General features: G+C 39.5%; 1 protein-coding gene across 2 annotated transcripts in view; it reads left to right on the top strand.

The window, feature by feature from the left end:
* Window positions 1-25496, top strand: part of UHRF2 (ubiquitin like with PHD and ring finger domains 2) — a 94448-nt gene that overhangs the window by 9893 nt on the left and 59059 nt on the right. For both annotated transcript variants that reach the window (XM_054546682.2, XM_054546683.2), the window contains exon 3: window positions 11588-11847. In XM_054546682.2, the coding sequence (XP_054402657.1) occupies window positions 11588-11847 (260 nt within the window). The remainder of the gene's footprint in view (window positions 1-11587; window positions 11848-25496) is intronic.

Raw genomic sequence — 25496 nt, 5'->3', positions numbered from 1 at the left:
TGAGTACTGTAGCCTTATAGACTGTTTTGATCTCCCTTTCTCCTATCTCCCCAATTTCTTTTCTCCTTCAGGGTCTCTTGGCTTTTAATATTTGCATATGAAAACTGTAGAAATAGCATATAAAGCTCTACAAATCTGATGGGATTCTGTGGAGATTGCATCTATAGATCAGCTTGGAGAATCGACATCTTTACAATGTTTCTTTTTTTTTATCTTTACAATGTTGAGTCTTTTAATTCATGAACATTAAAAGACTTGACTTCTCCATTAACTTAGATCTTTTCTTTTTTGTTTTTGTGTTTTTTTTTTTTTTTGAGACAGGGTCTCACTCTGTCACCCAGGCTGTAGTGCAGTGACGTGAACACAGCTCACTGTAGCCTTGACCTGCTGGGGTCAAGTGATCTTCCTGCTCGGCCTCCCAAAGTGCTGGGATACAGGCGTGAGCCACCGTGCCTGGCTAACTTAGATCTTTGACATCTTAATCAGTTCTTCCTTTACATATTTAATATTTTGCTTTATTTCTGGTAGCTTTGTTTTTGATGCAATTATTATATATGGTGAACTTCTAAAATAGTAATCTGTTTGCTGATATATAGAAATGAAATTGATTTATTTGATTTTTGTAACCAGAAGCCTTTTCAAATCTAATAAATTGTGTAGAAATAATCGAATGGCAGTTTTGCTTTATCCTTTCCTATCTTTGTAACTTCTTAATTCTTGTCAGTTGGGATAAATGGGCACCTACACTGTTTTTCAAAGCATTTAAGACCAAAAAATTGGTAGATGAAATAAATTATTCAAGATTATTCAAATGGAGATAATTTTGGATATATGGAAAAATGCCAACAGATCTACATATGTATATAGAAAGATTAAGAAGAGATAGAACCATGTTTCCAAAGAAAGTACCAGGCTTGGGTGGCTGAATTGTTTTAAACCTATGAAGAGTAGATCATTATAATGTTACCTAAATTGACCTACAACATAAAGAAGGACAGTTTCCTATTGCTTTATAAATTGAGTTTAATACTGATACTAAAACATGACAAAAAGCACATCAGCTTCACTAACATTGACATAAAACCTAAGTTCTAGTCAGCAAATAGAATTATGGTAGAATTATGGCTGTATTCGCTGATTTAACTTGCTTTTAAAAAATTATGGCTGCTTATTAAAAATATATTACTTTAAGCAAATATGGTTTGTCAGGATGTGGGGACAGTTCATTATTATAAAATGTTTCAATATAATTCATTGTACTAATAGGCCAAAGAAAACACATTAATTTAAAATGTTTTCTGCATTTAAATACAAATTTGAGTCATTAGTGATTTTTTTTTTTTTTTTTAAAAAGAAGAGTCTTGGCCGGGTGTGGTGGCTCATGCCTGTAATCCCAACACTTTGGGAGGCCGAGGCGGGTGGATCATGAGGTCAGGAGTTCAAGACCATCCTGGCCAAGATGGTGAAACCCCGTCTCTACTGAAAATACAAAAAATTAGCTGGACGCAATGGCAGTTGCCTGTAATCCCAGCTACTCGGGAGGCTGAGGCAGGAGAATTGCTTGAACTTGGAGGGCGGAGGTTGCAGTGAGCCAAGAACGCGCCACTGCACTCCAGTCTGGGTGACACAGTGAGACTCTGTATCAAAAAAAAAAGGAACTCTTGATAAGAGGAATAGACAGAATAGGTTAATATTTTAAACCACATTCTATACCGGTATTCCCTTTAAAGACAGAAGCCAGACAAGGAAGCCAATTCATGCTTCCTTATTTGACGTCTTTCTGGAAGTACTAGATAATGCAATTATGCAGGAGAACAAAATAAAGTGTAAATATTAGAGAAAGCAAAGTTACAGCCTATGGATACCTGGGAGAGCTGAGAAAATGTTTTAGAAAGTTATGAGCAATCACTAAAGTGGCTGTCTTCAAAGTTAACATTGAGCTACTGATAGCTCAAGGAATTAATACGTCAATTAGAACAGGAAAAAAATTTGCAATAACAAAAGGTAGAATCTGGGAATAAGTTAAGACTTACATAAATTAAAACAGTGCTATGTAGTGGTCACAATTAAGAGAGAATTTTTAGCACTGAAAGCCAACTTGCCATTTTTTCTATATTACTCCGATTTCATCCCCCTTTTAAATACCAATATTTAATACATTTTTTACATTAATACTTTTTTATTTGTGTTACCGCCTCTGTCATTACTTTTAAAATAAACTTATTTTAGAACAGTTTTAGATTTATAGCAAAATTGAAGATAGTAGAGTTCCCATATATCCCACACCTAGTTTTCCCTCTTAACATCTTAAGTTAGTATGGTGTATTTGTTGAAATTAATGACCCATATTTTCTTAGCTTTTACCTCATGTCCTCTTTTTGTTCCAGAATCCCACTAGGATACTATACTGTGTGTAGTTTTTAAATCTCCTTTGACATTGACTGTGACAATTTCTCAGGATTTTTTTTTTTTTTTTTCCAATTACCGTGACCATTTTGAGGAGCTCTGGTCAGGTATTTTGTAAAATCTCCCCCTATTAGGATTCATTTGTTTTCCTTATTTGTCTGGGTTTGTTTTGGGGAGGAAGACTGCAGAGGTATTTTCACCACGTATATAGGGCACATACTATCAGTATTCTATTTGCTAAGTATAACTTAGGTTTTACATCAATAATAACACTGATGTGAACCTGAATCATCTGGCTGGGGTAGTGTTTGTCAAGTTTCTCCACTATTAAACTACTCCCACACCTCCTTCCTATCTTTCCATACTGTACTGTTTGAGAGAAAGTCACTGTACAGTCCACACTTAAGGAGTGGGAAGTTAATGTACTTCACTGCCTTAAGGGCAGAGTATCTACAAAAAATTAGTTAAAATTACTCAACATTGGAGGTGTATTTATTCAGACATTTACATCAGTATGGACTCTTGCTCAAATTGTTCCACTTTTGGCCATTAGAAACTCATTTATTTGATGGCTATGTCCCTTTGACATACCCCCATTATTGTGGGTGTTTTGTTTTTCTTAAGCATTATCTTACTTTCTGGCACTACAACATGCTTCAGGTACATCTTGTCTATTTCCTGCTTCAGTCCTAGAATCAACCATTTCTCCAAGATTCCCTGGTTCCTTTAATTGTCAAATGATAGGGGTCGGGCACGGTGGCTCATGCCTGTAATCCCAGCACTTTGGGAGGCCGAGGAGGGTGGATCACTACAGGTCAGGAGTTTGAGATCAGCCTGGTGAACGTGGTGAAACCCCATCTCTGCTGAAAATTAAAAAAAAAAAAAAAAAATCAGCCGGGTGTTGTGGCACATGCCTGTAATCCCAGCTACTCGGGAGGCTGAGGCAGGAGTATCACTTGAACCCAGGAAGCGGAGGTTACAGTGAGTCGAGATCACGCCACTGCACTCCAGGCCTGGGTGAGTGAGACTTCGTCTCAAAGTAAATAAATTTAAAAAAATAAAACCAAGATCTTGGCTCTAGGTATGCTTGTTAGTATTGGTGTGTCATTGCTTTTAGAGCCTTCAACAGACAGCAAGGAAATAATACATATTTGTACTAACCTGTGTATGTATGCATCTATGAATATTTATGTAACTATCTGTATATTAAGCTTACATTATTACTTTTCATCTTTGACCAGAGTTTAGAAGCTGCTGCTTTTGAATTGATTGTTTTGGCAGTGACAGGATGAATTTGCTTTCAAAGGAGGGCCAGTTTAATGTATCTGCACATCTGAGATTAATCAAGGTTCAGCAGTTCAGGTCAACTTAAATTTCTGTTTAGCAAACTTCTCAATACTCCACTATTCCTTCCTCTTCCCTCCCCAATCTTATTCGGAAGAGCATCACGAGAAATTACTTCTCTCAGCAGGTCTTTGCTTTTTATTTTCAGTGTTAGTGCTTTGGCTGTGAACTACAGAATTTAAACTCTATTTGACATCTCTTCTATTTCCTATTACTATTTAGTATAGATGTTAAAGACTTGAGCTTTGCCAGGAGACCTGGTTTCAAATTTCAGTTCAGCTGCTGCTTGGTTATACAAATTGGCAAGTAAATTTTACATTAAGGTGCCCTTTCCCCATTCAGGAGCACATTGGAATCTAGTAATTAAATTCTCAGAAGGTTGCTGTTCATACAATAATAAATTTAGAGCTGTGTTTAATCTTAGTTGAAGCTACTGTAGATTTATTTACTTTTTGGGGGATGAACCTTAGTAATTGTCATAGGTATTTGAAATTTTGACTGGTGCCTTTATTTTTTTCAGATAGAAGTACATATTTCTGGATAGTTTATTCCATAAATAGGTGGATATCTAGCATATGTTTGTAATCGGTATTCTGCCTTCACAGAATTTTTATCACATACTGACTTGTTGACTAAACTGAAAACCATTTAGAAGCTGCTACTTTTGAAATGATTTGCTTTATTTTTATTTTATTTTATTTTTGAGATGGAATCTCACTCTGTTGCCTAGGCTGGAGTGCAGTGAGCCATCTTAGCTCACTGCTACCTCTGCCTCCTGGGTTCAAGCGATTCTCCTGCTTCAGCCTCTTGAGTAGCTGGGATTACAGGCACCCGCCACCATGCCCGGCTGATTTTTGTGCTTTCAGTAGAGACGAGATTTCACCATGTTGGCTAGGCTGGTCTTGAACTCCTGACCTCAGGTATCACCCGCCTCGGCCTCCCATAGTGCTGGGATTACAGGCATGAGCCACTGTGCCTGGCCTGAATTGGTTTGTTTTAAATTTGCATTGGGTTTTTTGTATTTTCCATAGTGCAAGTCTGAGTAGTTAATATATAAAAACTTTTAAGTTGATTATAAGTCACTTAAAAATTGGGCATTGTATTGCTTTTGTCTTGAATTCTTGGTTATGCCACTTGGTAAAAATATATTTTTTATACATGTAGAGCTTTCTATAGTTGAAATTGCTTTATAGATGAGCAAACATTTTTGGACTTTTCCTTCTGACTGAAATATTGTTTGAACATCATGATAAGCAGGTACAAAAGATGAATTTTCAAATTAACTTTATTCAAAACTGGCATAGGTAAATATTTAAACAGTATGTTAAAATGAAATTTTAGGCCAGGCACAGTGGCTCACACCTGTAATCCCAGCACTTTGGGAGGTCGAGGCAGGCAGAGCACCTGAGGTCAGGCATTTGCAGCCATCCTGGCCAACATGGCGAAACTCCGTCTCTACTAAAAATACAAAAATTAGCCAGCTGTGGTGGCGTACGACTAATCCCAGCTACTTGGGAGGTTGAGACGGGGGAATCACTTGAACCCAGGAGGCGGAGGTTTCAGTGAGCTTAGACCGTGCCACTGCACTCCTGCCTGGGCGACAGAGCAAGACCCCATCTCAAAAAAAAGAGAAATTTTAATCTGAAGTTATTTATTGCCCAATATCATTATTTTGCTCTATTTGATAACTGAGCAATATTTAACCAGTTTCAGATATTTTCATATGTTATTGTAAGAAACTAGATACAACTACTACATATGGAGAGCCTATGAAAGATTGTACAGAGGCTGGGTCCATCCATACATAAATTGAATCACACTGGGTTTAGATTGGGAACTAATTTTCTGAAGCAAGATGGACGTTCGAACCTAAGTTGGTTTTAATTTTGGTTTTTGTGTATGGAAGCTTTTTATGATGCCAGAAAGATCGTACTTTCAAATGGCTGTCATCCTGGCCTAAATGATGACTGTTTAGAATGATGATGGTAAGCCTTTACAGTTTAGCTGAGCATATGGCACTGTTAAACTTCTTACATGTTTTCTTATGCTCATTGTATAATAGAAAGTACTGGAAAGAGGAGAATTATCATTGATATCTTATTATTTCTTTTGTCCACAGTACAGTTCTTGATGTTTTACCTTTTTGATTATGAAATGTGTTAGACAATACAAAGAGTACGATCACTGTCTATAAACACCATCCAAGTTACGAAATAGAATAACAGTACTCCCAGGAACTTACCAGGTGCCTCCTCCTGATTATAACTCCCTCTTCCCTAGTTGTAACTGCTACCCAGACTTCTATGGTAATCATTTCTTTGTTCTTTACTTTCTTATTAATGTTAACCTTTAACAACCTATTAATAATCTTTAACTTATTTATTCAACCCTAATCCCTAATTTTCTGGTTTCTGAACTTTATGTAAATGGAACCATATTGCTTTTGCTTTTTTTTTTGAACAGTCTCATTCTGTCACTCGGCTGGAGTGCAGTGGCATGATCATACCTTACTGCAGCCCCAACCTTCTGGGCTTAAGCGATCCTGCTGCCTCAGCTTCCTGAGTAACTGGGACTACAGGTCTGTGCCACCATACCCAGCTAATTTTCAGTTTTTTATAGAGACAGAGTTTCACTATGTTGTCCAGGCTGGTCTTGAACTCCTGGGTTCAAACAGTCCTCCTGCCACTTGCTCCCAAAGTGCTGGGATTACAGTGTGAGCCATCACACCCAGCCCTGCATTTTAAAATTTGTGATTAAAGAAAGATGGGGCCAAGCATGGTAGCTCATGCCTGTAATCCCAGCACTTTGGGAGGTGGAGGACAAGTGGATCACTTGAGGTCAGGAATTCGAGACCAGCCTGGCCAACATGGTGAAACCCCATCTCTGCTAAAAATATGAAAGGTTAGCCACTATGGTGGTGGATACCTGTAATCCCAGCTACTCAGGAGGCTGAAGCAGGAGAATTGCTTGTACCTGGGAGGCAGAGGTCGCAGTGAGCCAACATCGCACCACTGCACTCCAGCCTGGGCAACAGAGCAAGACTGTCTCAGGAAAAAAAAAAAAAAAGGAAGATGGTACAATGAGAGAACGATTTTCAGAGTTGGAGAACCTGTATTCTCAGCTTAACTCCCACATTTTTTACCTGTGTATCTCTTGAGCAAATGTATTTCATGTCTGGACCTCATTAGAAAATGGGAATTATTTTGTATTATAATTAAAGGAGGTAAAGTATGTAATGGTAAACTGCTAATGTTTACTAGCAGTATGGTAATAAGACTATACTCTGAGGTTTTGTGTTTTTTTTGTTTTTGTTTCTTTTAGACAGAGTCTTGCACTGTCAATGCAGGCTGGAGTATAGTGGCGGGATCCACGCCTGGCTGATTTTTGTGTTTTTTAGTAGAGATGGGGGTTTTGCCATGTTGGCCAGACTGGTCTCGAACTCCTGACCTCAGGTGCTCCACCTGCCTCGGCCTCCCAAAGTGCTGGGATTACAGGCATGAGCCACTGCACCCGGGCTATACTCTGAATTTTAATGAGTCTTAACACTGAACTTATATACTTAGTAAGGAGACAGTTGTTTCATTTGTGTGTACTATATGCTTGCTGGGTTGGCACGTTACATGAATTTTCTCACTTTATTTTAAATACACTGCAAGATGCTGGGACAAATTAAGTAACTTGTTCATGGTTAAACCTAGTGGGTGATAGGTGAAGAACTTGAACCTAGGTTTACCTGCAGAGCTGGAGTGTTTTCTGCAAAACAAATGGTACCTAGCATATAGTAAAACCATCAAATATTTGCTGTTGGTATTTTCTTATTTTAGTGATTGCTCCTTGCCTCCCATACTTCAGGTTTTAAAAATATTAGATATTTGGACAGGGGAAACTTTTTCTCTAAATGTGGCTTTTTTTTTTTTTTTTTGAAATGGAGTTTTACTCTTTTTGCCCTGGAGTGCAATGGCACAATCTTGGCCCATTACAACCTCCACCTCCTGGGTTCAAGTGATTGTCCTGCCTCAGCCTCCCAAGTAGCTGGGATTACAGGTGCATACCACCACACCTGGCTAATCTTGTGCTTTTAGTAGAGACAGGGTTCCCCCATGTTTGCCAGGCTGGTCTTGAACTCCTGACCTCAGGTGATCCACCCACCCTGGCCTCCTAAACTGCTGGGATTACAGGCGTGAGCCACCGTGCCTGGCCCCTAATGTGGCTATATCTTTGATGTGAATAAATGCAGCTCTTAAGTGTAGAATTATGTGGTTGGCTTAAACTTTTTTTTAGCTTTTTAGTTCAACTCCTCTCCTCCCCATATTAATCTTTTAAAAATAATTGTATATTTTATGATGTTTTGACATCTTTGGGGGCCTTACTGGCTAAGCAGAGACTGCCCTTCTTCCTAGGGCTAGCTTATTCCTGGAGACAGTAAACAGCTGATCAGTGAGCCTGCCTTTCATATACAAAACATCTAATCCTGAGTCCATGCACTTAACTACCTCCCTTATCTAACTCTTAAACACCAAGCCAATATTCCGCCCTGATCACCCACGGCCAGGTACCAAACAACTAGAGGCCACCCCTGCAATCCAAAGCCCACTGACATAATTCAAACTAGCCATCTTGTTTCCTCTGCCTTGCCTTTCCCATGGAAAACACAATAAAGGCTCCAGGCCCTAATTTTCCCCAGTTCCCTCTGCCTCCTGTCCAAACCTAGTGCTTTCCTCCTGACCAAACGTAATGCTTTCCTATTTCTCCTTCTCTTGGGAAATGAGTAATTCTTCTTTCAGTGGCATTGGCTTCTCCATGTTGTCACTTAATTACATCAGTAAATTAAAATCTCATGAGTACAATTCAGATGCTCCCACATAGGCAAATTCTGTTTTCCTCTTTTGTTGTCTTGTCTGCTATTTTGCTACTCCTTTAGCTAATTACTTCAGTTGTTAATTTGTACTAGATTACTTAGTTACCATGGCAGGATCTTCTGTGTTCATATTAATCGTACAGGCCTAAGTATTTTTCCTCTGAACTGCCTTTAAAATCCAGGCTTTATAACACAGCTTTAACATCTTGCATGCATCTTGGCGTATTCAAATTTTGCTTGACTTAGTATGTCTATCCAATGTGCAGTAAGTTTTTAATTTAAGAGCATTTCTGTCCCCACCCAGTTTATATGCATTTCTGTGAGTGGTTACTCACAGCAGTACTTAGTAGGATACTTACTATATTTAGTAGGATAATTTTTTTTGGCCAGGCAGGGTGCCTTGTGCATGTAATCTCAGCACTATGAGAGACCAAGGAAAGAGGATTGTTTGAGGCCAGGAGTTCAAAACCAGCCTGGGCAACATAGCAAACTCTGTCTCTACAAGAAGTAACTTTAGCTAGGTGTGGTGGCATATACCTGTAGTCATAGGTGCCCAGGAGTTTGAGTTTGGGAGTAGGAGGCTGCGGTGAGCTGTGATCACACCACTGCATCCAGCCTGGGCAGCAGATAGCCTGTCTTAAAAAAAAAAAAAAAAAAAAATTCTTGTGTCCAGTTGTAAATCTAGGTTTACTATATTCAAAGAATGCCCTACCTTTGTGAGCTGATATGTTCTATGTGTTGATGTTCAAGCAATGGCAGTATTTTGAGGTTAATTTAGGTTTCTGTTAACTTTAGTTTATTGTTAGATGTTAAGGTAGCCAGCTATTAGATCTGCCTGCTAGTATCTTACATTTGATAGGCACATTCAGTACTTCATTTGTGCCACCTCGTGTTCCTTAGTAAGGTTGATATAGCTTAATGTGTTTTTGCTGTTACCATTTTAGTATCAACTATATGCTGCATTCTCTGCTACGCAATATTTTTATAGTAATATATGAAACTTACATTTTGATTTGCTGCAACAGAGTAGTAACCGCAGTTTATTCTCCCAAGTATGATGGACCTTAACATGGATTATTTTCATTTTTACTGTGTTGTCTACAAGAGACTAAATGTCTTTAAATTTGTCAGTGACTAGTATGGGAGAAATGAGCCTATGTTTATTTAATACATGAATTAATTTATGTAATGTATAACATGCTCCATCTCTGATTCTTTGTCATACCCAGCATGGTTGGCTCTTAGGTTTTTATTTTTTCCTAAACTGTTCATTCTTGTGTAATATTAAACCTTATGTCTTTCAAGCTATTTCATTGCTACCGTGTTTATTACATACACTGCCTTTGGTCAAATGTACCTCTTCTGGTAGTGACAGTTGATAGTTTTTGTTTAGTCTGTATTCTTTCTACCCTCTGTCAGTTTGTGGTTTGAAACCTTTTTATATTTTCAGTAACTTATTTCTAAGTTCCTCACTTACCTTTGAAGTTCCTGTATACCTGTCTTGTCATTTATATCAAGGTTCATGGTATGATGGCAAGAACATAACCTTCAAAGTCAAGATGTCTTCAAATCCTAACCTTACATTTCATTAGCTTTAACGTAGAGGAAGTTAATTTCTCAGAGCCTTTGTTTCCGTATTTTGTAAAACAGGAATTAAACTTGTTAGGGTTAGACATATCTAAGTAAAGAACCTTGCATAATATCTGGCATGCTAATATTTAACTTACTTCTCCCACAAGGTATGCCATCTATTAGACACCTTAAGAGTGGTGTCTTCTACCTTCAAGGAAAAGATAACCTGATGAAATAGTGATCTTGTGTTGATTTCACTTTTTCCTTTTTAAGGGCTTAGAAAGTTGAAGGAATTTCCCTTGGTTATTGTCCTGAAAGGGCTCTGGCCATTTTTTTTTTTTTTTCTTTTTGAGACAGAGTCCCGCTATGTTGCCCAAACTGGAGTGCACTGGCGCAGTCTCCGCTCACTGCAACGTCCACCTCCCGGGTTCAAGTGATTTTCCTGCCTTAGCCTCCTGAATAGCTGGGATTACAAGCATGCTCCACCACGCCTGGCTAATTTTTGTATTTTTAGTAGAGACGGAGTTTCACCATGTTGGCCAGGCTGGTCTTGACCTCAAGTGATCCGCCCCTGCCTTGGCCTCCCAAAGTGCTGGGATTACAGTGTGAGCCACCATGCCTGGCCTGATCTTTTAAACAGCATTTAAAAGGAGAGGATTTTTTTTTTAACCTTTCATTTCATAACTCTTAATTCTCTGATACACTTGTTTTTTAATACTCCTTCCTTTTGTCAGATTGCATGGGTTAGTTGTGGATCAGCCACTGGACTTGACTACATCCATTTTGTGTCTTACAGCCCTGTTCATTTTTATATTTTATCTTTGTTCTTTGAGGTGGTAGATAAATGTATTTGCCTAGTGAGTTACTAACTAGTGATCGAACTTCACCATTTTGTATAGTTGGGTTCATTAGACTCTTTTTTTATTATTGTGCATAATTCTCTCAGTTTCAAGTTTTGTTTTCTTTTTAATACTTTACTGTTTTCTGGTTGGACTGTGTAAGTTATCTTTAGGATTATGAAGAAATTAATGGAACAGATTAGTCATATTAGCTTAAAGTCCTGGCTTTTCATTAGTGTCATTCTTACTGGATGACTTGCAAGAATGACTCTTAGGTACATAAGAATTATATTTTCAAAAGTCTAGTGTATACTTCAGTAAGGCGTAAAGAAAACACCTATTTCATTGAAGGAAATCAGAAGGAAAGTTAGTTTTCATCTTAGTCAGTAGATTTAAGATAGCACAAATCGGAAAGAATAGTTTTGATCTAATCTTATTAACCACTTTAAGCATGAGTAGCTGCAAATATTGTTTACCATGATAACCCACAAATAACTTGAGTTATATTAAGGTTTTTGAAGCAATAGACAAAATTAAGCTTCATTAACTGATTTTAAACTTTTTTTAGGTAAATGAATTGGTGGATGCCAGAGATGTCGGCCTTGGTGCTTGGTTTGAAGCACACATACATAGTGTTACTAGAGCTTCTGATGGACAGTCACGTGGCAAAACTCCACTGAAGAATGGCAGTTCTTGTAAAAGGACTAATGGAAATATAAAGCATAAATCCAAAGAGAACACAAATAAATTGGACAGTGTACCCTCTACGTCTAATTCAGACTCTGTTGCTGCTGATGAAGACGTTATTTACCATATCCAGTATGATGAGTAAGTGCTCAAGCTATTGAGGACTTTATTCATATTTTCATTTGTAGAAACCAAAGCCTTCTATTTCAAGAGTATTTTAAATAGTCTTTCTGAAGAAATCCTTTAGAGGTTATGTTCATTTGTTACTTTCTGGTTTTGGTGGTTGTACTCTAATTTAAAGGGCCTTTTAGCTCTCGATTATCTCTGGTTCTTAAGTGGTTTATTTTTCAGTATCATAATACTGGCTTAATTTAGGGTATATGGGTTTCTGTTTGTCTTTTTCTCTATTAGGTGGGCTTTTTTTGAGACGGTCTCTCTCTGTCGCCCAAGTTGGAGTGCTGAATGGCACGATCTCGCCTCACTGCAACCTCAGCCTCCTGGGTTCAAGTGATTCTCCTGCCTCAGCCTCCCAAGTAGCTGGGATTACAGGTGCATATCACCACGCCTGGTTAATTCTTGTATTTTTAGTAGAGATAGGGTTTCATCATGTTGGCCAGACTGGTCTCAAACACCTGATGTCAAGTGATCTGCCCCCCTTGGCCTCCCAAAGTGCTGAGATTACAGGGGTGAGTCACTGCACCTGGCCTCTATTAGGTATTTTGATATGTATTTTAACAGTATTTTGGAAACTGTATTTTATAATATGTAGTGTAATAGCATTAGAGTGACATCTATATGTGTATGTTTTGGGGGGGTTGGGGGTGGGGACCGGGTCTTACTTTGTTGCACATGCTGGAGTACAGCAATGTGATCCTGGCTCGCTGCAATCTCCGCCTCCTGGGCTCAAGCGATCTTCCCACCTTAGCCTCCCAAGTAGCTGAGAATACAGGCATATGTATTACCATGCTTGGCTAATTTTTTTTTTAATTTTAGTTTTGAGACAGATTCTCACTCTGTCACTCAGGCTGGAGTACAGTGGTGCAGTCTCTGCTCACTGCAACCTCCACCTCCCTAGGTTCAAGCTAGTCTCCTGCCTCAGCCTCCCGAGTAGCTAGCATTAGAGGCGTGCACCACCACACCTGGCTAATTTTTGTATTTTTACTAGACATGGGGTTTCACCATGTTGGCCACGCTGGTCTCGAGCTCCTGATCTCAGGTGATCGGCCCGCCTCAGCCTTCCAAAGTGCTGGGATTATAGGTGTAAGCCACCACACCTGGCCGGCTAATTTTTTTGTAGAGATGTGGTCTCACTATATTGTCCAGGCTGGTGTTGAACTCCTGGACTCAAGTGATCCTCCCGCCTCAGCCTTCCTAAGTGCTGGGATTAAAGGCGTGAGCCACTGTGCCCAGTGCAAAATTTTTTTTAAACAGCTTTTTATTGAGATAGTTATGTACAGTTTACCTGTTTAAAGAGTATAATTCGTTGTTTTTGACGTACTACCACAAACTAATTTTAGAACAGCCCCCCAAAAAGAAATCTCATATTGATTATCAGTCGCTCCCCAATCCCACTTCCCCAAGAAAATAAGATTTATTTATTTATTTGTTTAGAGACGGAGTCTTGCTCTGTCACCCAGGCTGGAGTGCAGTGGTGCGATCTTGGCTCACTGCAACCTCTACCTTTCAGGCTGAAGCGATTCTGCTACCTCAGCCTCCTGAGTAGCTGGGGGCTACAGGTGCCTGGTACCACGCTGAGCTAATTCTTCTATTTTTTAGTAGAGACAGGGTTTCAGTATGTTGGCCAGGGTGGTCTCAAACTCCTGACCTCAAGTGATCCACCCACCTTGGCTTCCCAAAATGCTGGGATTACAGGCCTGAGGCACCACGACTGGCCCAAAATAGGTTTTAAACTGTTAGGATGGAAGTGGTATTAAGAACTTGTCTTGAGGGTTTAGATTCTGACAGTAAACTATTGTCTTTACCCATTTAAAAAATTGTAGTACGAAAGTTACTGTTGGGACAGATTTAATATATTAAACACACTAAATGACCTTAAGTCACTAATCAAGTAATACATTAATATGTATGGAAAATATTATGCTACCAAATTCTTATCAAGTACGAGTTCGAAATCCTAGAATGGTTATTATTTTTCATACCACAAAACAGTGTAACAACACTTCAGTATTCATATTTCCAGGATATCTGGAAATGAATCAAAAGTAGATCCCTTTAATCTTTACTTTTCTGGTACTTATTGTGGTTGTGGTTAAGCTGCCAACACTGCTTACTTGACATGGTAGATGGTAATAGTACCAACGATTATCTGAGTATTTAGATCTGGAATTGGCCAGAACTGAACTGAGGCTGGGGTAGAAAGGGGTTGAAGTTGGTGTATTAATAGTTAGTGGTCTCTGGGTTTATAAATGCTGTGTCAAAAGAGGTAAGTCAGTAGAATGTTTTAAGTTCTTGAGTTTTGTTGTGGAAAGGGGAGAAATAATTAGGAAAACTACTACCTTGTATCTGATTCTGGCCAATAAGTGTTAGTGTTTGGCAAATAATATTATGCAGAATGGTACAACATAGACATAGAATAAGGAACTTTAAATAGTGAACTAAGGCTTATTAAATTTTACAGTTTTAGGGGCTCTTAAAGTTGCTTTTGAAGTAAGACTATCTAATGGATAGGACCTACACTTCAGTTTGGTGTATCTTAGAGCGCAAAACACAGTACCTTAGCATATATTTGGCTGCTTTTTTTGTCAGTTGGAATGAATGTTAAGTAAAGGGGAATCTAAATCCAACATGTGTGAAAAGACTAAAATTACCTGCCCTAAATAATTTTACGTGATGGAATTAAATGTTTCAATGCTGGCAACTTAAAGATACGATAGCTGAACTTCCTTTGAAAAATGAAGGATAACAGAAGCTTAGTAACAGGTAAATGTCACCTCTTTAAAAGGAGGAAAGAACTATATAAAATGAGATGTATAAAATAAATAAGCTCCTGGATAAAAGAATCATTATGAGCCCGAGCCCGATATGGATGTGATACAAAGCTTGTTAAAGTTTCATTCTTCGTGATCATTAGAAAAATGAATTATAAAATATAATGAAGTACATGTTGATTTCAGTAAGTCATCAAACAAGTTCTTCTTTGAATGGAGGATGCATTGAAGAAAGCTGATATAGCCTAACAGTAGTAATACACAGATTTTTTATTTTATTATTATTATTTTTTAGACAGAGTCTCGCTCTGTTGCTCAGGCTGGAGTGCAGTGGCACGTTCTTGGCTCGCTGCAACCTCTGCCTTGCAGGTTCAAGCGATTCTCCTGCCTCAGCCTCATGAGTATCTGGGATTACAGGTGCCTGCCACCAGGCCTGGCTAACTTTTGTATCTTTAGTAGATACGGGGTTTTACCATGTTGGTCAGGCTGGTCTTGAACTCCGGACCTCACCTCAGGTGATCCACCTACCTCAGCCTCCCGAAGTGCTGGGATTACAGGTATGAGCCACTGCACCTGGCCAGATTTTTTATTGAGTAGTAAGCTCCAAGTGAGTCGATAGAATGTGGTCGTCATATAGTTATGCTCTAAACCTGTTTTACTTTATTTTATTTATTTATTTTTGAGACAGAGTCTTGCACTGTGGCCCAGGCTGGAGTGCAGTGGTGCGATCTTAGCTCACTCAACCTCCACTTCCTGGTTTCAAGCAATTCTCGTGCCTCAGCCTCCCAAGGAGCTAGGATTATAGGCATGCACCACCACACCTGGCTAATGTTTGTATTTTTATTTGAGACTGGGTTTCAAGTTGGCCAAGGTGGTCTTGAATTGCTGATCTCAAGTGATCCACCCACCTTGGCCTCCCAAAGTGCGAGATTTACAGGTGTGAGCCACCGCACCCGGCTAGTTTCATTAGAAGTAAGATACCTAGTACAAACCAGATGATGCTGCTGTTGTACTGGACTGGCTATTCCCTACTAGGAATATTGTCCTCCAACTCCCATGCCTTAAAAACAATACCATCAGGACCTGGTGCATGTTCAGAGTAGGACTCAAAATGTAAAACTACAGTGAAGAGTAGCCAAAAAAACTAAATACTTAGCTTGAAAGACCTGGATTATGATAGCTCCCATATTTTAAAAGCTCTTAGAAGAAATTTCTATATAACACAGAAGGGAAGTTTCAGGATAAAATAAACTTCCTACCAGTCAAATCTCTCTGAAGATGGAGAATGGTCTGCCTTGAGAAGTAGCCAGTAAACTAGCATTGGCCGTTTTCAGCCATAGATGGGAAGACTTACTGGAGATGATGCACTGCAAAGAGAATCTATGAAGTTAGTAATTGTATTAGATGACCTCTAACGACAGCATGTCATTTTTACCTCTAAGCCAGTGTCTCTCAAAGTCACATTTTTGTACTTTAACTAAATAGGCTCTAAGTACTTATAGGTTACCATCCTATTGCATTTATGGCTTTATGGTATTTCTCTCAAAGAACTACTTTTTCATTTTTCTTCTAGAGTGATAAGCATTATTTGGCAAACCTGTGCACAATTGTGTCTCCAAACCTCTGAGTGTAGGAGTGTAGTTTGAACAAGCTGTCATTTAGCAAAAGCAGGGAGATGTATTGTACATGAGATAAAAGAAACCTGCCTCTGGAATTATTCTGGGGTACGCAATGTTTGTCAGTTAAAATGGAGCTGTTTAAAAGCTATTTTTTATAGTAATCTACATATCTAATAGATTACTAGACGAGATTATCAGTCTTTGAAATGAAGCTTCATTAAAACAGAATTCATTGCTGAATTAGGCCAAGATAAATAGATATTCTCTTGCATTTTCAACTTCTACTCCAGTCAGAGCAGAGTTAAAAACAATTTTTAGTCTATGAAGAATGATAGCCATTATAGATTTATGATGTTTCTTCTTAGGTAGAGGAGTTTCAAACACCAAACCAAAAAAATTTAAGATATAGTAGAAGATGTAATTCTAAAATATAACTGAAATAATTTGTTTCCTAATTTATTTCCATTTTTCCTTCAAAAATTGTAGATACAAACACTAAGTTCATGAAAAACAGGTTATGTTAAGAGATTTGAAATGTTTTAAAATTTGAGTTTTACTAGTTGCTTGTAAATGGTCCTTTTCTATAGATTTCTTGGTGAACATAGGCTGAATTGTTTTTTGTTTGTTTCTTTGAGACGGCTCTGCTCTATGGCCCGGGCTGGAGTGCCGTGGTGTGATCTTGACTCACTGCAACTTCTGTCTCCCGGGTTCAAACGATTCTCCTGTCTCAGCCTCCTGAGACACGGATGTGCACCACCACGCCCGGCTAATTTTTGTGTTTTTAGTAGAGATGGAGTTTCGCCATGTTGGCCAGGTTGGTCTTGGAACTCCTGACCTCAAGCCTCAGTTTTGGGATTACAGGCGTGAGCCACCACACCCTTCCTGAATTGTTGAAGGTTTCTTGTGAATATTCGATTGTCAGCCTTAAGGCCTACATTAAGCTGTCAACTTTGTGGTTCACACCTTTATGCAGATAGTGCAAAGCAAACATTGGGTTCACATCATGTACAAAGTAGATATTTATAAGTTTTTTTCTGGATTGCTGTTCTATGTCACTTATCTGTCCTTACCCTTGTTTTAGTAGAACTCAACCTAATCAGTACACAGGGAGAACTTTGACAGTAGAATTATTAAATTTAAACTCTAGAGATCTAGATTTCAAGGAATTCTTAAGTCATTTTTAAAACCACTCCTTTAGTGGGCACATACAACTTGGCCGTGAGAACTACCTCCCCTTACCCAAACCCTGGTTGCTGGAGAGAGACTATACTTGAATGAAAACTCTTGTTTCTAGTGGTATTTTGAACAGAAAAGGGAGGAGGACTTAAGCAAAATGTTAAGGTAATAGAGGCAATTATAAATCATTAAGTGGTTAATATAAAAGAAAAAAGGGAGAAAACATCAGATTTTCTTGTTTCATTTTAGTAAGTGTGTACTGTTCAGTTTTATAGCTTCCTCAATGTTGCGTATTCCCATCAATTATCCTCTCTGTAGTTAAGATATTAAAAGTTAAGATTAACATTTTTTAAGGGCCCTAAACATCTAAATTCACAAAACTGACAGCAGTCTTGCAAGTAGAGACCCTGAAGCTATTGATGAAGAGTCAGGATGTTGACTGAGGGAAGTAGTGGTCTTGAAGGGCAGTCATTCCATCAGTGTTTTTAATAATATCTGTGGCATAGCTTATGATATTTTAGAGAATGTTGTCTTATGTGCCGGACTCTGAGCATAACTTCTTACACAGATGCTACGTAATCTTTAGCATGACTATAATGTTAGCTACATTAAATCTCGTATGAGGAAACCAAGGATTAATTACATAATTAGCCAAGGGTCACATCTATTAAACTGTCTGACTCCAGAGCCCAAGAGTTAACCAATATGCGATATTGTGATTCAGCACAGACATGGTATATATAATTGATAGTAGCCAGCTTGTATGTTGCCTTCAGAGGTCAACATTTTATATAAATATTTAATTGCAAGTATGACCTGAAGACTTGCTTTAGACTTTGCCTGGCATTTAAAGCAAAAAGCACACATGCAACTTCTATTGAGTTAAACCATAGGTATGTCAACAACTTAGGCTATCCTGCCAAATTTTATCTGTACTCATCATTTGGCTGCTCTATCAGCAGACAAATGCTAAAATCTTTATCCTGCTTTTGTATATAAGAAGCATCTGCTTTCAGTGGATTTTATTTAGATTCATTTTAATTACTTAGACTAGTGTTCCTCAACCCTGGCTACACATTGTCTAGGAAGTTTTCAAAATAATCGGTGCATGAGACCTCTCCGCACAGAATTTCTAGTATAATCCTTCTGAGGGAGCCCCCTTCCCTCTCCTTGGCATTGATGTCTTCAAAAGTTTTAATGATTCTAATCATTCCCTGTGATTCTATTTCATTCCCTGTGATTCCCTGTGATAATAATTCCCTATGATTCTAATGTCTAGCCATGGTTGAGAACCACTGCCCTAGTTCATTGATTCTCAGAATAATGGTCCTTGGCCAGGAGCATCAGCACCACGTGTTAGAAATGCAAATTCTTGGCCTGTGCAGTGGCTCATACCTGTAACCCTAGCACTTTGGGAGGCCAAGGCAGGCAAATCACTTGAGCCCAGGAGTTCGAGACCAGCCTAGGCAACATGGCAAAACCCGGTCTCTACAAAAAAAACTCAGCCACCTATGGTGGTGTGCACCTGTAGTCCCAGCTACTCAGGAGGCTGAAGTGGGAGGATGGCTTGAGCCCAGGAGGTGGAGGTTGTGGTGAGTGAAGATTGTGCCATTGCACTCCAGCTTGGGCGACATGGTGAGAACCTATCTCTACCCCCCCCCCCGCAAAAAAAAAAAAAAAAAAAAAAAGCAGAATTAAAAACAAAACAAATGCAAATTCCTGGGTTCACTCCAGACATACGATGAATCAGTCCTGGAGTTGGCTGAGCAGTATGTGTTCTAATAAGTCCTTTGAGTGACTCTGATGCATACTCAAGTTTGAGAACAAATCATTGATAAATTCCTTTTGACCCAGCCTTATCCATTACTATCAGGCAGCTGCTGCCAAATAGCAGTATGGGGGAAAGGAGTTGATATATGACAGTTTAACTAAATATATTTTAAAGACCAAAGATGATATGCAATACCTGAAGAATCTGAGCATTCATTCTTATTTTAGTATGTCTAGGTGGTTTGTGGCTGTTTTTTTTTTTCCATTTTGTTTCCTTATAGACAAAATTATTGGAACTAAGTCTTTTCTAAAATTATATTTCATTCAAGCTAAATGATCTGTAGTTGACTTTAAATGAGGGACCATTTCTCCACTATACAGTCTTTACCCATATTAATTTTTCATAGAAATTAATGTCCATAATGTATTTATGGGGAAATTTGTCTGTTAAATTCTTGAGTGGGGGAAATACTATGTAATAGTTGACTGTTCTGAGACCTAAGGTTTTTCTTGATCTGTTGCCGAGGCTGGAGTGCAGTGGCACGATCTTGGCTCACTGCAACCTCTGCCTCCTGGGTTCGACAATTCTCATGCCTTAGCCTGTGGAGTAGCTGAGATTACAGGTGCCTGGCACCACGTCTGGCTAGTTTTGGTGTTTTTAATAGAGACAAGGTTTCACCATGTTGTCCAGGCTGGTCTCAAACTCCTGACCTCAAGTGATCACCAGCCTCAGCCTCCCAAAGTGCTGGGATTACAGGTGTGAGCCACCACCTCCAGTCAGTCCTTCTAATACAAGCTTCCTGAATGGAAGATGGGATTGAACTAGATGTCAGATTCTTCCCGGATTGTAAAATGCTTTTCCTTGAAATGTTACCAGTGGATGAAGCAGCTCAGTCTCCGGTCATTACAGAATAATCAACCCATAAATTTTCAATCAGTTCAAAAGTTCTCTAAACATTGGCATAAGGTTTGTTGTTTGTTTGTTTGTTTTTGGAGACAGGGTCTTGTTCCATCACCCTGGTTGAAATGCAGTAGCACAAACATGGCTCACTGCAGCCTCGACTTCCTGGGCTGAAGTGATCCTCCTGCCTCAGCCTCTCATGTAGCTGGGACCACAGGTGCACACCACTGTGACCAGTTAATTTTTGATTTTTTTTTTTTTTTTGGTGGGGGGTAGAGATGGGGTCCCACTTTGTTGCCCAGGCTGGTCTTGAACTCTAGGCTCAAGCGATCCTTTCACCTTGGCCTCCTAAAGTCCTGGGAGTACAGGCCTGAGCCACTGTGCCTGGCATGGCACGAAGTTCATAATGATATGGTCTAGGCTTTAATTTTTAGGCCATAGTTACCACACTACCACCTGTTCTCTTTATCCTCTTAAAACCAAGGATTTAACATGTACTGTTAGTCAGTCTTACAGTTCAGTTAAAAAGCTAAGTGTAAGGAAATTATTCTTGTTAGTGACTTGCTTTCCCTTTATTGCTTTATTTAACTTAGTGGTCTAATTTAGAGGTCTCGGGTTATAACTTTTAGCTGATTTCTGTAAGAATAAAAGTAAGCTAGAAAACACCTAGTAGTTTGAACAAGGAAGTGTCTATGTAAAGAAGGAAAATTCTTATGAAAGTTAATATGTCTGTATCTCATCTTAAGAATGTTACCTTTGGCTAGGCAAGTTGCTATCTTTAACTGTGGGCAAATGATCGCCAAGAGCCTTTTCATAGTGAAGCCCAAATTAAAGTAGCTTAATCCAATAATTCTCTTACTAAAATAACACAGTGTGCCAAGCAGTATACAAATACTTTACCTGGATTATCTCATGTAATCTTCATAGAAACTCAGTGAAGTAGATATTTTCTTATGTGTAAAGTGGGAATAACTGAGGTTTAAAGAAGTAACTTGCTCAGTGTTAGAGAGCTAGTAAATAGTAGGCAGATTCCAGAAAGCACATGCTTGCAACTACTCTACCATACTACCTCTCATTTTAAGAGAAGCATGCTTTTAAAAAACCATTGTAAAACACCATCTATCTATAGCGTATCAGTTTGTTTAAATAACTTAAAAATTTGTGTTTATCTCTCTAGTCAGAATGCTTTCACAGAACAGATACTATAAACCAGAGAAGTTCTTTTACTTGTCCATAAACACCTGTATGTACTTCTCCGTGGGGGAGAACACATACTCTTTAGTATTAAAAGGGTTGCTTAAACCAAATAGGTTCAACTGCTACTTTTAATACAGTGTCAAGGCTTTACCATGGGATTGAAATCAAATGAAATGTTACAGCATCACTTAGAATTTTGTGGGTAACTTAGGCTAGGCTATAATTAAAAACTCATCTGGCAAATGTCTTAAAATATGTTGTCTTTGCTCCCAGCATTCTTTAAGATTTCTGGAGCTATTCTCAGTCTGTGGTACATGATTTTGAGTAGCCTTAATTATGGCTACTGCAAATAGAAGTCAGTGAGCCAATTCTGAATAAAATCAAGTGGTATTTTTAGATGAAAGTTTTTCCAAAAAGTAACAAAACTGATTTTCTTGAGTATATTGATGTAGTGATCTTTTTTCTAAGAGTTCCAAAAATGTTTTTAACAGTGTCAAATGTAATTATTTCTAGGTTTTGATGGGAGAGAGAGTAGATTTTTCTTGAATTAAGTGTCATGTCAGTCTTGAGTACAGGGAACTAGAATGAGTTGTTTAATTTCAGAACCCTGGTAAAATAACCTGTCTGCGCTATTGCTTCTTGGTTGTTATTGGTGTCTTTACCAAACACTTAAGAGTATTTCCTCTGTCTATGACTTGTAGGCTCCTGAGTGGATGGTAATCAAAAGGAGGAAGGAAGAAGTTAGATATGCATTTGATCTTCTCATTGCTCATGTGTTACAAGATCACTTAGTACTTAGAAAAAGAACTTTACAGATACCAGTTGGTTTCACCTCTTCAAACTTATATATCGTCCCTTTACATTTATGTTTCTCGAAGATGGTCAGAAACACTGCATTTTCACCCATGTAAGGTGTTTAAAAAACAGATTCCTGAGGGGACCCTCTCTCCCTGCTTCCTCATTGTGTGGGCCTTGGGTAGGGCCTAAGAATCTGCTTTTTTTTTTTTGTTTAGACTGAGTCTTGCTCTTGTCGCCTAGGCTGGAGTACAATGGCGTAATCTCAGCTCACTGCAACCTCCCCCTCCAGGGTTCAAGTGATTTCTCCTGCCCCTCCCTCCCAAGTAGCTGGGATTACAGGCACCCACTACCACGCCCGGCTAATTTTTGTATTTTTAGTAGAGACAGGGTTTCACCATGTTGGCCAGGCTGGTCTTGAACTCCTGACCTTAGGTGATTGACCTGCCCCGGCCCCCCAAAGTGCTGGGATTACAGGCATGAGCCACCAAGTCCAGCCTAGGAATCTGCTTTTCAAAGAGGTACCACGCTGGCCATTAAGTATACAGAGCAGTGGTTCTGTCACAGGCTATATAGTTTAGGCACTAGATTTAGAATTTGGGTTGAGGCCGGTCATGGTGGCTCACACCTGTAATCCTAGCACTTTGGGAGACGGAGGTGGGAGGATCATTTGAGCTCAGCTTGGACTACATAGCAAAACCCTATCTCTATTTAAAAAAAGAATTTGGTTTGAATTCCAGGTCTTCAGTTTATTGTTAAGGTTTTTGTTTTCTCTTAAATTTTTCAGCTTTTAATTTCCTCATCTGTAAATAACTATTTGACCTGTGTTATTTATGTATTGATTGATTGATTGATGGAGTCTTGCTCTGTCTCCCAGGCTGGAGTGCAGTGGTATCATCTTGACTCACTGCAACCTCTACCTCCCAGGTTCAAGCGATTCTCCTGCTTCAGCCTCCTGAGTAACGGATTACAGGGGCGTTCCACCACATTCGGCTAATTTTGTACTTTTAGTAGAGACGGGATTTCACCATGTTGGCCAGGCTGGTCTAGAACTCCTGACCTCAAGTGATCCGCCTGCCTCGGCCTCCCAAAGTCCTGGAATTACAGAGATGAGCCACCAACGCCTAGCCTCTTTATTTTTGAGACAGGGTCTTACTGTGTCACACAGGTTGGAGTGCAGTGGCACAACCACAGCTCACTGCAACCTTGACCTCCTGGGTTCAAGTGATCCTCCTGCCTCAGCTTCCTAAGTAGGTGGGATCACAGGTGCATGCCACCATAACTGGCTAATTTAAAAAATTTTTCTTTTTGTAGAGACAGGGTCTCCCTGTGTTGCCTAGACTGATCTCAAACTCCTGGGCTCAAGCAGTCCTTCCCCCTTCGCCTCCCAAAGTGCTGGGCTTACAGGCATTAGCCACTGGTCCTAGCTTTTTCTTCTAATAATATTGAAAATAACCTGGTGATAATGGGATAAAACTTTTTGCTTTTTATTTACTAATTAATAAAGACAGGTTGTTTTGGTAAATACTCTTCACCCCCGCCACCCTTTTTTTTTTTTTTTTTTTTTTTCTCCTGTTTTTGAGATAGAGTCTCACTCCCGTCACCCAGGCAGGAATGCAGTGGCATGATCTCGGCTCACTGCTGCCTCGACTTCCCTGGCTCAGGTGATCCTCCTGCCTTAGCCTCCTAAGTAACTGGGACTACAGGCGTACGTCACCTCACCTGGGTAATTTTTTTTTTTTTTTTTTTTTTTTTTTTTGAGACAGTCTTGCTCTGTCACCAGGCTGAAGTGCAGTGGCTCAATCTTGCCTCACTGCAACCTCCGCCTCCCAGGTTCAAGCGATTCTCATACCTCAGCCTCCCAGGTAGCTGGGATTATAGGCGTGTGCAACCACACTTGGCTAATTTTTAGTAGAGACAGGGTTTTAGCATGTTGGCCAGGCTGGTCTCACTCATGGCCTCAAGTGATCCACCTGCCTCAGCCTCCCAAAGTGCTGGGATTACAGGCGTGAGCCACCATGCCTGGCCTAATTTTTTTTAATTTTTAGTAGAAGCAGGGTTTCGCCATGTTGCCCAGGCTAGTCTCAAACTCGTGGCTGAAGTGATTCGTCTGCTTCAGCCCCGGTCTACATACTCTTAAATAATGCTTAGATCTGAGCACGGTGGCTTATACCTGTAATCCCAGCAGTTTGGGAGGCCAAGGCGGGTGGATCACTTGAGGACAGGCGTTTGAGACCAGCCTGGCTAACGTGGTGAAACCCCATCTCTATACGAAAATTTGCGTGGCGTGGTGGTGCACACCTGTAGTCCCAGCTACTTGGGAGACTGAGGCAGGAGAATCACTTGAACCCAAGAAGTGGGGATTACAGAGAGCCGAAATCGCGCCACTCCACTCCAGCCTGGGTGACAGAGTGAGACTCCGTCTCAAAAAGTAAATAAACAAACAAACAAATAATACTTAGAAGTTTTATTTTTGGCATACTTTTTGTTTTGAGACAGAGTCTGGCTCTGTCACCCAGGCTGGAGTGCAGTGGCGCAATCTCAGCTCACTGTAAGCTGCGCCTCCTGGGTTCACGCCATTCTCCTGCCTCAGCCTCCCAGGTAGCTGGGACCACAGGTGCCTGCTACCACACCCGGCTAATTTTTTTGTATTTTTAGTAGAGATGGGGTTTCACCATGTTAGCCAGGATGGTCTTGATCTCCTGACCTCGTGATCTGCCCGCCTCTGCCTCCCAAAGTGCTGGGATTACAGGCGTGAGCCACTGCGCCCAGCCAGCATACATATTTTTTTAACCTAATTATGTTGTTTCTACTATTAGCAAAATAGATGCCAGGCGGTCATACTTTATTATATATTTGATTAAGAGCTTTTTATATAAAAGCACATTTTTCTATTTAGTAAGTTGGACATGTTTCCAAACATTTGTAGGCCTGGTCTCTCCCAAACACTCTATATTTTGAACATGGTACTTGCTCCTCAATGAAAAATTGCTGTTATACAGTATGATGGAAATATGCATACCTAGCTTTGAGAGTACAAAGGTAGAGGAGATATTTTAGTTCCTGAAGGAGAACAGCAGTATACAAGGATAAAGAGGCAGAAAATATGGGGCTAACTGAGAGTAGATTAATATGGCTGGAGTGTAGAAAGCATATAGTGAGTAAGAAGAAATGAAACTAAAGGTAAATAAAGATTTCCAGTTAAACATGGCAGGTTAAGATACATGTTTCTTTCCACTCCTTCCTAAACCATCCTAGAAGACAGTAGAATAATAAATCCATAAACCCCTGAGGACAAACAAAAGGCACAGAAATCAAAACACAAGAGAAAGCAACAAGATTTTGGAAGGCACAACACTAATTAACATTGCCTAGTTTAGCAGG

The sequence above is a fragment of the Pongo abelii genome, chromosome 13 (assembly GCF_028885655.2).
Source record: "Pongo abelii isolate AG06213 chromosome 13, NHGRI_mPonAbe1-v2.0_pri, whole genome shotgun sequence".
Taxonomy (NCBI): domain Eukaryota; kingdom Metazoa; phylum Chordata; class Mammalia; order Primates; family Hominidae; genus Pongo; species Pongo abelii.
This window is presented reverse-complemented; position numbering and strand designations above follow the sequence as displayed.